This window comes from Oryctolagus cuniculus, chromosome Y, assembly GCF_051225735.1.
Source record: "Oryctolagus cuniculus isolate XC-2025 breed Fujian yellow rabbit chromosome Y, ASM5122573v1, whole genome shotgun sequence".
NCBI classification, from domain to species: domain Eukaryota; kingdom Metazoa; phylum Chordata; class Mammalia; order Lagomorpha; family Leporidae; genus Oryctolagus; species Oryctolagus cuniculus.
The window spans coordinates 14,068,010-14,081,165 of record NC_142889.1 but is presented as its reverse complement, the minus strand read 5'-3'; the positions used below and the strand labels follow the sequence as shown (position 1 = coordinate 14,081,165).

At 57.4% G+C, this 13,156-nt stretch overlaps 1 protein-coding gene across 1 annotated transcript; it reads right to left on the bottom strand.

The window, feature by feature from the left end:
• Positions 1–1,808: 1,808 nt before the first annotated feature.
• On the bottom strand, positions 1,809–10,573 carry LOC149119257 (sodium-dependent neutral amino acid transporter B(0)AT1-like). The gene is given in 13 exon segments (XM_089325307.1): positions 1,809–2,012; positions 2,269–2,431; positions 4,374–4,533; positions 4,617–4,822; positions 5,376–5,531; positions 5,591–5,710; positions 6,491–6,593; positions 6,657–6,771; positions 6,878–7,059; positions 7,243–7,377; positions 7,776–7,916; positions 9,795–9,898; positions 10,425–10,573. Coding segments are annotated over 13 exon segments (1,938 nt in total).
• Between the last annotated feature and the right edge of the window lie 2,583 nt (positions 10,574–13,156).

Sequence of the window (13,156 nt, the reverse complement as noted above, 5' to 3'; positions counted from 1 at the left end):
TGGCTTCCTGGCCAGTCCTATGTGGCCTGCACCAGGGGCTGCACCTGCTCCCTAGCCCAGCCTGGGGGCCTCAGAATGGAGCCCACACCCTCCCTAGAGCTACAGGAGTCCCTGGGGTGACCCCCACTGAGCACAGCAGGGCCTTTGAGAGGCAGACAGTCCTGCCCAATGCCCAGCCTGTCCCGGCCACAGCATGTGGCTTTGTGGACAGCATCCTGATTGCAGCCCACGGGGGAGTGGAGCTGACCACCAGCCACACTGTCCCTGGGGACACACTCACCCATCTGGATGCACACTCGAGGACAGTGGATGCAGTGGTTTATTTAGATGGGGACACTTGATGTCCATGAACCTGCCTGTCTGTCATGTTGACAAGGATGCCAAGCAGCAGCACTGTGTTCTGGAGGTGTCACACAACCACCAGCCTCCTGGATGACACACCTGGCCGTGCCGTGCCAGGGGCACTGCAGGGCAGTGGAGGGGTGAGTGCTGAGTGGTCAGAACATGTCCAAGCTCCACCCTGCTCCGTGTCTGCAGTGTGCCAGGTAGCTGGAACTGCAGGACTGGAGTTTGTGGCCGGGGTCTCTGGGAGGAAGGGGACCCCCCAGCATCCCAGCCCAACTTGTGAGAATTCTATAAAGTCCACTTGAAGGGAAGCACTCAGGCTTTTCTGCAGAACGTGGAGGTGGCCGTTTGTGGAAGCAGACACCACAGGCACAGCTTGCATGGGCTGAGGTTGGTGCCAAGTCCCAGGGCCATCCACCCTGACACAGCCCTGGGCTCCAGGGGAGCCAGGAGGCATACAGCATCCTTGGTGGCAGGGGCCGAGGCCAAGTTACCCTGTAACCCTCTCTCCCAACATCTGGCTAACAATTCAGTTAATGTCCCTGTAAGAAAACAGCTGATGTCTTCCTCTGGCTGGGCCGCATTGAGCTGCACTCAGAGCGTCTGTCCATGGCAGGCAGAAGCAATGATTAAATGGTGAGTATTCATTAAGCCAGGGGTGGTGGGGCCAGGGCATGGAGGGGGTGTGTGGCCATGTCACCACAGGCTCAATGGGCTTCTGGTAAAAGGGCCCAAACCCTGACCTCGGGGGTCTCTAGGTCAAGCATCTGTAGATAGGGGGAGGACACAGGGTGAGGGCTGGGAAATGAGAATGGCTGCAGGGCCGAGTCAGCAGCCCACACTCCAGGCTCCATGGCCATCCATGGCAACCTGGGGTGCAGCAGGTGCAGCCTCCCCACCCCTCAGCTCTTGACTTTGGGGGACATACTCAGGGCTGTGTGGCATGCTGTACTGTGTTCATGACAAGGAGACTGGGCCCACATGGTACACGTGTGTGTCATGAACATGTAAACACAGATGCACACATGTGTGTGAACACGTGTGCACCTGGATATGCACACACATGCACGTGCATACAAGCAGTGTGCATATACATGTAAGCACAATGCACACGTCCACATGTGCACAAAATATATAGCTACATATGTACAGATGCACGTACACACATACACATGCATATGCACACACCCATAAAACATGCACATGTATGCACACAGGCATACGTGCACACAACACATACATATCCAGGCATGCACACAATGCTGACATAACTCACATGTACACACACGTGTGCATAGACATGCATGCATATGGAGAAACATCACATACACATGAATGAATATACACATGTACAATGTACATGTCTACATATTCAAGCTAGTGCACACACATATGAAATGCTCACACACACACACATAAATGTGTGCATGCGTGCACTCACACACACACGCAGCCTGGGGACCTCAGTACTTGAGGTCCCCATTCATGGAAGCCGTGGACTGCATGCTGACCAGGCCCTGCTGGTCCCCTGGCTGCTGGCAGTGGCCCCTGATGAGCTTGCAGATGGCGAAACAGGGGATGATGAGGCTGGGCATGGCAGCCACGACCACCACCACCATGTACACCCAGGGCAGGTACCTGACCTGCCAGGATTTGAGGAACTCCTCCTGGGGGAGAACCAGGCCAGAGGTGAGCACATGCAGGGGCTCTGCCCTGACCTGTGACCCTCCCCTGAGCACACCCAGGGCCTCCACCCTGACCTGTGACCCTCCCCTGAGCACACACAGGGCCTCCACCCTGACCTGTGACCCTCCTGTGAGCACATGCATGGCCTCCACCCTGACCTGTGACCCTCCCTGAGCACACGCAGGGCCTCCACCCCGACCTGAGACCCTCCCGGCATGGGCGGCCCCAGGCACTCACGTAGCTGGGGTACCAGACACTGTAGATCAGCTCCTTGCTGACTTTGACCGTAAAGTAGAAGGGGAAGATGACCAGCATGATCTGGGGGCTGACAACCCACCACATGAGCTGCCAGAAGATGTTGGGTTTGTGCCCAATCATGAACTCAATGTCCTTGTTGAACCTGGAGACAGAGGCTGGGATGGTGTCAACTGACCTGGGTGAGATGCTGCCTCACCCTGTACTCCGGGCCTTTCACAGATGGACGTGTAGACATGTACAGTGCCAAGCACAGCTGCACAGCTGTGGGGCCAGGCACATGGCCAAACCCACACTGCATGATGTTACCAGAGCATGGCCAACCCTGTGTACCTTGGCCTGCCCCTCAGCTGCACACCTGTACCTGCACACACGGCCTCTGAACACTTGGCCTGCACACACCTGTGCATACCTATATCTGCACACACCTGGCCTCTGCACACCTGTGCCTCCACATCTGTAACTGCACATCTGTACCTGCACACCAGGTCTCTGCACACTTGGCTTCTGCACACCTGTGCCTGTGCACACCTGTGCCTGCACACCTGTACCTCTGCACACCTGGCCTCCACACACCTGTGCCTGCACACCTATACCTCTGCATGCCTGTGCCTGTACACCTGGCCTCCACACACCTGTGCCTGTACAACTGGCCTCTACACTCCTGGCCTACAAACACCTGTGCCTGCACACCTGCACCTGTACACCTGGCCTACACACACCTGGCCTGCACACACCTGTGCCTCCACATACCTGTGCCTGCACACCTGTACCTGTATACCAGGCCTCTGCACACTTGGCTTCTGCACTCCTGGCCTGCACACACCTGTGCCTGCACACCTGTACCTGTGCACCTGGCCTACACACACCTGGCCTGCACACACCTGTGCTTGCACACCTGTGCCTCTGCATGCCTGTACCTCTACACCTGGTCTACACACACCTGGCCTGCACACACCTGTGCCTGTACACCTGTACCTCTGCATGCCTGTACCTTTGCACACCTGGCCTCCGCACACCTGTGCCTGTACAACTGGCCTCTACACTCCTGGCCTATAAACATCTGTGCCTGCACACCTGTGCCTCTGCATGCCTGTACCTCTACACCTGGTCTACACACACCTGGCCTGCACACACCTGTGCCTGTACACCTGTACCTCTGCATTCCTGTACCTCTGCACACCTGGCCTCCGCACACCTGTGCCTGTACAACTAGCCTCTACACTCCTGGCCTACAAACACCTGTGCCTGCACACCTGCACCTGTACACCTGGCCTACACACACCTGGCCTGCACACATCTGTGCCTCCACATACCTGTGCCTGCACACCTGTACCTGTATACCAGGCCTCTGCACACTTGGCCTCTGCACACCTATGCCTGCACACACTTGTGCCTCTGCACACCTGTACCTGTACACCTAGCCTCTGCATGCCTGGCCTGCACACACCTGGCCTGCACACACCTGTGCCTGCACACCTGTGCCTCTGCATGCCTGTACCTGCACACCTGGCCTGCACATGCCTGGCCTTCACACATCTGGCCTGCATGCCTGTACCTGTACACCTGTGCCTGCACACCTGGTCTCAGAAGCAGCTCGCCTTGATAGCTTCTCAGGCTGCTCTCTGGTGGCCACCCCACCCAGCAAGGTGAGTGCCCAGATGTCTGGCCAAGTGGGGGCTGAAAGTCCCCGCTCTGGATAGCCTGGACTCCAAGGAGGAACAGCCCCCCACTGCAACATAGGTACCCCAGGCTGAGGACCCCAGCCCCACTGCCCACCCACCCATAGTTCCTCTGCTGCACCTGCACCCAGGCTGCTGTGAGGGGCCCAGACCAAGGCTCTTGCTCAGCCATGTGGCAGAGGGCCTGCTCTTGCTGTGGCCTCCATGCTCATATACCCCAAGTTCTGGGCAGTCTCCCAATGCTGCTGTCAGTGCTTGCTCTGCACAGCTAGGTGTAGGAGAATCTGGAAGACAGAGGGGCCCTGCAGAGCCCCCTCCCGGGACTCAGGGCTGCTGCTCTGCTGTCTGTCCTGTGCCCCCTGAGGCTGGCCCCGGCCCAACTCCCTGCTGCCTCCTCCCTCGTACCTATCAATGCCATACATGTAGAGGATCCCGAACACCTAGCAGAATGCAATGATGAGCAGGGGGATGGAGCTCACATATCTGTCTGGGAGGGAGAGCCAGTACTGGCCATAGTTCTGTGTGAAGATGAGGGCCAGGAGGTAGGTCCCCAGGCAGGTGAGGCCTGCAGGGAAACAGAGCCGAGCGGGTCCCAACCTGTGGCCCAGTGGGAAGGGGACACAGCTGGGCCCCCCGTGGCACACACACCTGTGAGCAGCTCCTTAGGGCACTTGGTGGGGATGAGCGTGAGGTCCTGCAGTGACACAGCCATGCCCTCCATGTTCCCGAACATGGACGACAGGCTCAGGCAGAAGAGCATGAGGAAGAACAGCACGGACCACAGCAGCAACACCGGCATCTTGGTGATGGCCTCTGTGAAGACAATGAAGGCCAGGCCCATGCCCTTTATGCCCCGCATGATGGCACCCAGTCACCCAGGGCCTGTTGGTCCCTGACGGCCACACTGGTCATCCTGTCAGCGCACAGCCCACTGACTGAACCATACCAAGCAAGAATGAGGCTGATCCTAGGCCTCCTATTGGCTCCAGATACACAGGTAAAGCGGAGCTGCGGGCCGGGAGGTGAGGGTGCACGGGGCCCGGGGCCCTTCGCCAGGTGTGCCCGGCCCTGGCAGAGCCAGGAGCAGCTGAGGGCGCCTGGGCTGGGATGGGGAATGCCAGCAGCCACCTGGGGCCCAGAAGGTGACACACAGCTGACAACAGGTGACGCCACATCCCATCACCAAGCTTGGTGCTGTGGGAGCCAGCCTGGAAGTAGTGACACCCCCACAACCTGGGGGCTCCCGAACAGAGAGGAGGCAGTGTGTGGGGAGCCGAGCGGCAGCAGGATGTGCCACGGCCAGCATTGTGGCGACCAAGGGGAAGTGGATGGCAGCCCCAGGGAGCAACCTGGGGGGCCGGCGGGGGCGCTTCTGCCTCCCACTTGCTGGGGTGCCCAGGACCTGCCTCTGAGAGGAAGGAGTTCATGCTGCAGCTCTGGAATGTGAGCTGGGCGTAGGCTGCGGGGTCCGTGGCATTCCACCAGAGCTGCATCTCCGCGAAGTTCTCCTGGGTCACATTGCCCTCCGGCAGGTCGAAGGCGTTGATGAGGGTCAGGAGGTTCCTAGGAGCAGAGCCAGGATGACACTGGGCGCAGGGCGTGGCAGGGGCGGGACCACTCACGTGCTGAAGCAGTCGTCATAGCGCTCGGTGGTGCAGAAGCCGATGATGGAGTAGATCACTGTGGCCGCTTACACGGACATGAAGCCATTGATGGAGATGACCACCATCTCGCACCCCACAGGCAGAGGTCAGCAAAGGCACCACTGCCAGGCCCAGGACTGAGGGCCCAAGGCCTGCTGGGAAATGAGCTGGGCGGGAGTCCACCTGTGCCCCTCCAAGCAGGTGCAGGTGCTGAGGACTCAGAGGGCCAGAGGGCTATGCCATGCATGGGAGCCCAGAGCAGGGACCCTTGGCCCTTGCCCTTCACGCCTCCCCCACCACAGCCTACTGGCTCTGGGGTCCCCGGAGCAGCTGTCCCCTTGATTCTGGAGCAGGAGATCCCTGGGTTCAAGTCCCAGCTGGGCCTCAGGTGCCCCTGGACCTGCCGGGCATTGGTGCAGCCGACACACATGATGCCGTCGGCCATGGAGACCCGGCTGGACCCACAGCTCCACTCCCAGGCACGTGCCTGGAGGTGGGGTCGTTCCCAAGAGCCACAGAGCCCCAGGCACCTGTGGAGCAGCCGCAAGGCCCTGTAGAGCTGGCAGGACAGGGAGAGTGGGTCACAGGGTGGGACTTGGGCTGGTGGGGTAGGGAGAATGTTCTGGAACTGGATAGAGGTGGTGGAGACGTGGGAGCCACCTGTCCTGCCAGCCAGATGGAGCCTCTGTAAGGGTCAGCACCCGGGAAGCCAGGTGCCACAGGGTCAGCAGGGTCGCCCTCCTCATACCTCCCCCAGCACGCCCCCACCAAGGGCTGCCATGCACGCTCTCGCTAGGGTGGCTGGGTTTCCAGGTCTGATGGAGAAACTGAGGCGTGGTCTGCTCCCGGCGCCCCAGGACCCCTGCACCCTCTACTCACTGCATCGAGTTGTAGCTGGAGAAGGAGAGGAGGCCGCCGAGGGCCAGCGAGAAGGAGTAGAACACCTGCCCGCCCGCATCCAGCCAGGTGACCGGTTGGCCAGCTCGGTGACCTGCGCAGAGCGAGAGCGCAGCGTCAGCGGGCAGTGGGCAGCTGCGGGCGGCACTCACGTTGGGCGTGAAGAGGAAGGCGATGCTGGCGCCCGCGCCCTTCAGCCTCAGGCTGCGGATCAGGAAGATGGCGAGCACGAGGTAGGGTAGCCTAGAAGTCGTGTACACGGCCTGCAGCGGGGCAGGGAGGCGGGCTCACGGCAGCCGGCGAGGGCGCGCCCTGCACCGCAGCACCGCAGCACCAGCACCGCAGCCGCGCGCGGTGCCCGCCCCGCACCTTGCCCGTTGTCTCGATTCCGCGGATGGTGCACACGTAGAGCGCGCTCCAGGCACACGTCAGGCACAGCAGGATCCACCGCTGCACCGAGCCCGTGTCGTTGATGGACGTGGATATGTTGAGCGTCTCGCGGTACCAGAATTAGTCCACGGAGGAGCTGCGCGCACACTCATCCGTGTAGCCTGCCAGGGCGCGGCCGTGACGCGTGTCGGCGGGAGCAGCACACGTGCACGCACCCGGGGCTGCATGCTCCCTAGCTCCTGACGGCCTCCCTCTCCCTTGGCTGCCCTGGGTGGAGCGGAGTTTCGGGGCTCCCTGTCCCCAGCCCCTCCAGGACCCTGGCTTCGGCCCCAGGTGCAGCTCACCAGTAAGGTTCTGGTCCAGCGGGCACTGGCTCCAGGGCAGCCGGTCCTGGAAGGAGTTGAAGAAGTACCCGAAGATCCAGGCGATGATGGAGTTGTACAGCCCGACCATGAAGGATGCTAGCATGGCGGTGATGCCTGCGTGGGCGAGGGGGCTTCAGGGGAGATTCTGCACGTGGTGGGGCAGGGGCTCCTGTAGGTGCTTGCCTCTAACAGAACCAAGCATGAAGGGACCAGGAGAGGCAGGCAGGGGAGGCCTGGATCTTGGGCTTCAGGGCAAGGGCCTCCTGCCCCAGGAGCTCTCATCAGTGGACCCTGCCCCCTGCCCTGGCCGGAGGTCTGAGGGAGCCAGTGCCCCGGTCACAGAGCTGGTCAATGAGTGACCCCCCAGGCTGGCAGGGTGTGGGAGTAGATGGAGGCCGCCTGAGCAGGTGGCCAGCGCCCCCTGCTGGGCTCTTACTCTGGGCAGGCAGGCTGTGCCCCTCCACTCTATGCCGATACTGCCCACACTTCCCGGTGCCCAGGGAGGGGCCTACCTACACCCTTGAGGGCTGGGTGCATGGCGCTCCACATGCCCACAGGCCCCTTGTGCAGCCTCTGCCCAATGGCAAACTCCAGGTACAGCAGGGGGATGCCCTTGAGGACCAGCAGGATGAGGAATGGGATCATGAAGGCCCCTGGGGAGGCAGCACCAGTCAGGGCAGGTCCCCTTCTGGAGGGGCCACGTAGCAGCTGTGCAGTGCCAGACTGGTGGCCCTCCCAGCCCGCGACTGCCCAGGAGCCCCAGCGTGTGCCGGCAGCGTGGAGCCAGGCAGGACCAGGCCGCCTTGCAGCTGAGTGACTGATCCATCACAGACTGGTTGCTGCCCCTGGAGCCGCTCCCCTGGGGCTCCCAGTGAGCTTAGCCAAGATGCAGGAGCTCTGTCGTCCATGTATGTCCAGCCCCAGACCTGACAGAACTGTGCACACGTGTGTGTGCATGCATGTATTTTGCATGTGCTGTGTGTACACGTGTGTGCATGTCGATATACATGTGTGCATGTATGCACATGTGTGTGCTTGTGTGTGGGCGTGTGTGTACTGTGTTTTGTGTGTATGTGTGCTTGCATGTGAGTGCATGTGTGTGCAGTGTGTGCATGTGTGCACACGTGTATGTGTGCTTGTGTGTGTGTATACTACCAAACTTGGCCTTCAGTGTCTGTCAGGTCTCCTGGTTGTGCCCTGTGTGTGCTCCATGAGAATCACATTGATGGGAATTTTTCTCAGTCCAAAGACAACACCAAGGTGGTTGTTTGGCCTGGGGGTGTGGGGCCCACAGCCCACTCCAGAGGGCCTGGGTTTGAGTCCCAGCTCCACTCCCAGTTCCAGCCTCCTACTGACTGCCACCGGGGAGATGGCTCAAGGACCTGGCTCCCCGGCACCCATGTGGCTTGGCATTCAGGGAGTAAACCAGCAGGTAGAGCTGTCTTTCAAGTAAGTTAGTTAAGTAAAAAAACACACAGCACCAGGGGACAGTGGCAACCTGTGAGGAAATGCTGGTGCATTCTGACCTCAGGGATTCTCGCCCAGGAACCCAGAGAGCAGCTGGACTCTGCTCAAGACATCACCATCACTCAGATCTGGACCAGCAAGGGCCACGTCTCAGTAGATGAGGGCCGATCAGAGTGCCCACCCCAGAGCTAAGCCCAGGTCTCCCCAAGACCCAGCCCCAACCCTGCAGAGCAAGGCAGCTGTCCCCCAATGGATGGACAGATGGACAGAGGAGCAGAGGAGTTCTGTGCTCGGGCCTGGGTGCTGTGTGACATTAGTGGATGACAAAGAATGCCTGTAGCCCTCACTCACAGGAGGACCCCAGAGAGACAGGAAGCAGAGCAGGGCTGCCTGGGGTGGGGCCTGGGAGTCAGGGACAGGTGGGTACCCAGCTTTGGGCTGGGGAGATAGAGCTCTTGAGAAGGTGGCAGAGGCAGCTGCACATGGCCCCACCTGCTGCCCCTGCTGCACACGGCACCATCAGCTGCACACGGCACTGCTGCCCCTACTGCACACGGCACGGTCTGCAGCCAGCTCTGCCTCCCCAAGGCTGAGGTCCCCCCATCTCAGGTTCCTCGCTTCCCCCACCGTCCTCACCCTAAGGGGATGCTCCCGGCCCTCCCTGGGAGCTCTGGCCTGAGACTTCTGGGAAGTGACCTCTGAATGTGGATGACATTGACCTCATTCTGAAATTACAGGAATTCAGGGCTGGGCAGGAACAGGAGACTGACCAAAAAGTTCAGTTTGTCAGGTTGTACGCAAACTCAAAGGAGAAGTCCCCACTGGCGCGAGTCAGCCTGAGGCTGGGACAACACTGAGTAGAGGCCTCAGGCCATCATGGCTTGCACATGTCCAGTGGGCCATGAGAATGGCCTGCACAGGTGAGCCCCCACCTGGTGTCCACAGGTGCCTCCCAGGCCCTGGGTGGGCCAAGGTGGCCCCCTTCCAGCTGGGGGCTTCACCAGGAAGGAGGCACGCAGCAAACCACACAGCCAGAAGCCTGGATGCCAACGGTGGCCCCACACCTGACACCCAGTGGGTGATGTCTCGTCTCTGGATGTGGCACAGGATCACCTCGGCCTGTGCTGAAGGCAGCGCCCAGGAGCAGGAAGCAGAGGCCTCCCTGACCCTGTGCCACATGGCAGAGGTGGAAATGAACTTCTGTGTCATCAACGTTCTAGAACAGATCTCTCCCTGTGGCCACTTAACCACTTGTCCGGGCTGCGCCAAGTCACACCGCCAGCATACCAGGTTGGCCAGGGTTCTCTGGAAGCATCCTGGTCTCCAGTGCTGGCCTCCCCGACCTGGCCCCAGCTCTGGCGCTCCCAATGCCATGGTCTGCATCTTGCTGCAAGCCTGGGCAGAACCCGGGGGAGCCACCACAGAGCACCTGCTGGGCCTGTGCCCTCATCTGCTGCCCAGTGCGCCCCGAGAACTGAGTGTGAGGAGCATGGGCACCCAGCACCTGCGTGTGGGGAGAGGCCTCTGCCTCCCAGCTGCCGCGGCCACAGACGTTCAGCTGCTCCCCTGGAGTTGTTTTCCGCCTGTACCCGCAATTAACTCTCATTCCAGTGTTTCTCCGCACATCTTGTGAGGTGAGTGGGTGTCGGTAAAGTCTCCCGCTGCTCCCTTGGGAACCGCCTTGTGCCCCTCACCGGCTCCTCGCGGAGTTAACATATTCGCTGGGCAGAGACGGCCTCCTTCGTGTCGTGCCACTGTGCCACCGGGGCTGCAGCAGGGGTGGCCTTAAATCTGGCCGGTCCTGCCTTGGCACCCCGCAGTTATCCCGTCTCCTTCCGGCCATGGCCTGAAGCCCTCGGCCACGTGCGCCAGACAGCCAGGTGTGTCCTGAGCTCCGGGATACTGTGAGTTTACTCATTTGTAAACATTACTAGATTTCCCACATTGGCAAGACAGCAATACTCCCAAGATATCAAGCGTTATAGTTATTTGAAAAGAAATCTTGTCAATCAGGCTACTGCCTAAAACAGAAAAAGGACCAGAACCAATGGCTGGCATTGTGGCACAGTGGGTTAAGCTATGAATTGTGATGCCAAATCAGAGTGTTGATTTGAATCCTGGATCTATATTTGACCTAGCTCCCTGCTAATTCACCTGGGGAAGCAGTGGAAGATGAACCAAGTACTTGGATCTCTGCCACTCGTACAGGAGATCCAGATGAAGTTCCTGGCTCCTGGTTTCAACTCAGCCCAGCTCTGGTTGCTATAGCCATTTGAGGAGTGAACTAGTTGATGAAGCTTAATAACTCTCTCTCTCTCTCTCTCTCTCTCTCTCTCTCTCTCTCTCTCTCTCTCTCTCTCCCCTCCTCTCCATTTCACTCTCTCTGTCACTCTTTCAAATAAATAAACCACTAAAAAATACAAAAAGAAAAATCACAATTATTTAAACTAAATGCTTAAAAGCATTAATTAAGTTGAGCATCTGACCATAAAAAAGCAACTGTTAGCAGAGCAGTAAACTATAGGAATGTCCCTATTATAGTTAAGATTGTCTATAATGAACAAAAACAGGAAAATTAACATGGAACATTGAAAGCTCTTTTCTCAAGGGCCAGCACTGTGGTATAGCAGGTAATGCCATCACCTGTAGTGCCAGCATCCCATATGGGTGCCAGGTTTGAGTCCTGGCTGCTCTACTTCTGATCCAGCTGTCTGCTATGGCCTGGGAAAGCAGAAGATGGCCCCAGCACTTGGGTCCCTGCACCTGAGTGGGAGACCTAGAAGAAGCTCCTGGCTCCTGGCTTCAGATCAGCCCAGCTCTTGCTGTTGTGGTCATTTACAGAGTGAACCAGAGGATAGAAGACTTCTCTCTTATGTCTCTGCCTCTCTGTAACTCTGTCTTTCAAATAAATAAATAAATCTTTTTTAAAAAAATAAATAAAGCTCTTTCCTCTGGCAGCAGACCCATGTGAGATGGGTCTTTCTTTTCAATATTGTACTAAAAGTGTAATCAGGGAAATGAAACAATGAAATTTAAACACTGAGTATAAAGATACATTTTTTAGATTTATTTATTTTTATTTGAAAGGCAGAATTACACAGAGGAGAAGGAGAGAGAGAGAGAGAGAGGTCTTCCATCAGATGGTTCACTCCCCAATTGGCTGTAATGGCCAGCACTGCGCCAATCTGAAGCCAGGAGCCAGGAGCTTCTCCCAGGTCTCCCATGTGGGTGCAGAGGCCCAAGGACTTGCCATCCTCTACTGCTTTCCCAGGCCATAGCAGAGAGCTGGATCAGAAGTGGAGCAGCTGGGTCGAACTGGTGCCCATATGGGATGCCTGCGCCACAGTGGCTGGCCCCAATGATAAATTTTTAAGTAACAAAACTATCTATACAGAGATAATCCTAAAACAAACTGATAGGAGAACTAAGCAAGAATCCTGGGTACAAGATTAACTTATACCATCAATGGGGTTACTATATATCACTAAGAAACAAGTAGAAATCTATTTTAAAGGAAAAAGATACAGACTAGAAGCAAATGAGTCTTTTCAGTATCTTTAAATATTCTTCAAAACAATAAAAAATACTGAAGTGACATACAAGAGAAGTATGCCAAGAATATGATGAAACTGAAAGGCTCAAGACTCAGTAAATGTTAGTAAATTGTGACTGTGAGGCTAAGTTCTAGGTCACAAGATCCCAGAAGGATCACAGACATGGTGGGGATTGAGGGATCTCAGGTGGAATCATCAGGGACATGACAGTACAGGCTGCTGTCAAGAGAGCCAGCCCCCAGGAGGATGAGGTGGCTTTAGACTTGAGCTGAATGTCCCCCAACAGAAACTGCCCAAAGGACTACCCATATGCTAGGGCAATTCTGATTGGTTGAATCTTTTCTGATGTCATGTATAATCACCAGCTGAACAAACTGTCCAATCAGGTATGCTGAGACAACACTGGATACCATATGGGATCTTTGATCTTGTTGTTGCCAAACACAGCTTCTCTAGTCTGTTCCCAAGAGAGGCCCTTGGTGGCTCAGCGTTTGCTGCTCTGTGAGTTCTCCTCACCACAGGAGCCATCAGAAGGATGCCCAAACACCTCAGAAGCTGAAAAATGGAGAGTGTGTAGAAACAACCGCCTCAAGCTTTCAGGATGTGAGCTGGGCTGGCAGCTGGGATTATGAGTATGCTCTCTCATCCCTGCATTTAGTTTCCTTGGCTCAGTCCTAGAGCCAATCTTGCCAAATTGTGTTGTGAGGATGAGCGAATTCTCAGGGAGAATACAGACTTCATCATGTATGGAAGAGAAGCTGTGACATATAGGGTCCTCTCTCCCTCCTTTCTCTCCAGGGGTGACCTGATTACTCTTAGTTGGGAAACAGATCATCAAGCCCACAACCCAATCCTCTTAGCATAGACCTTCC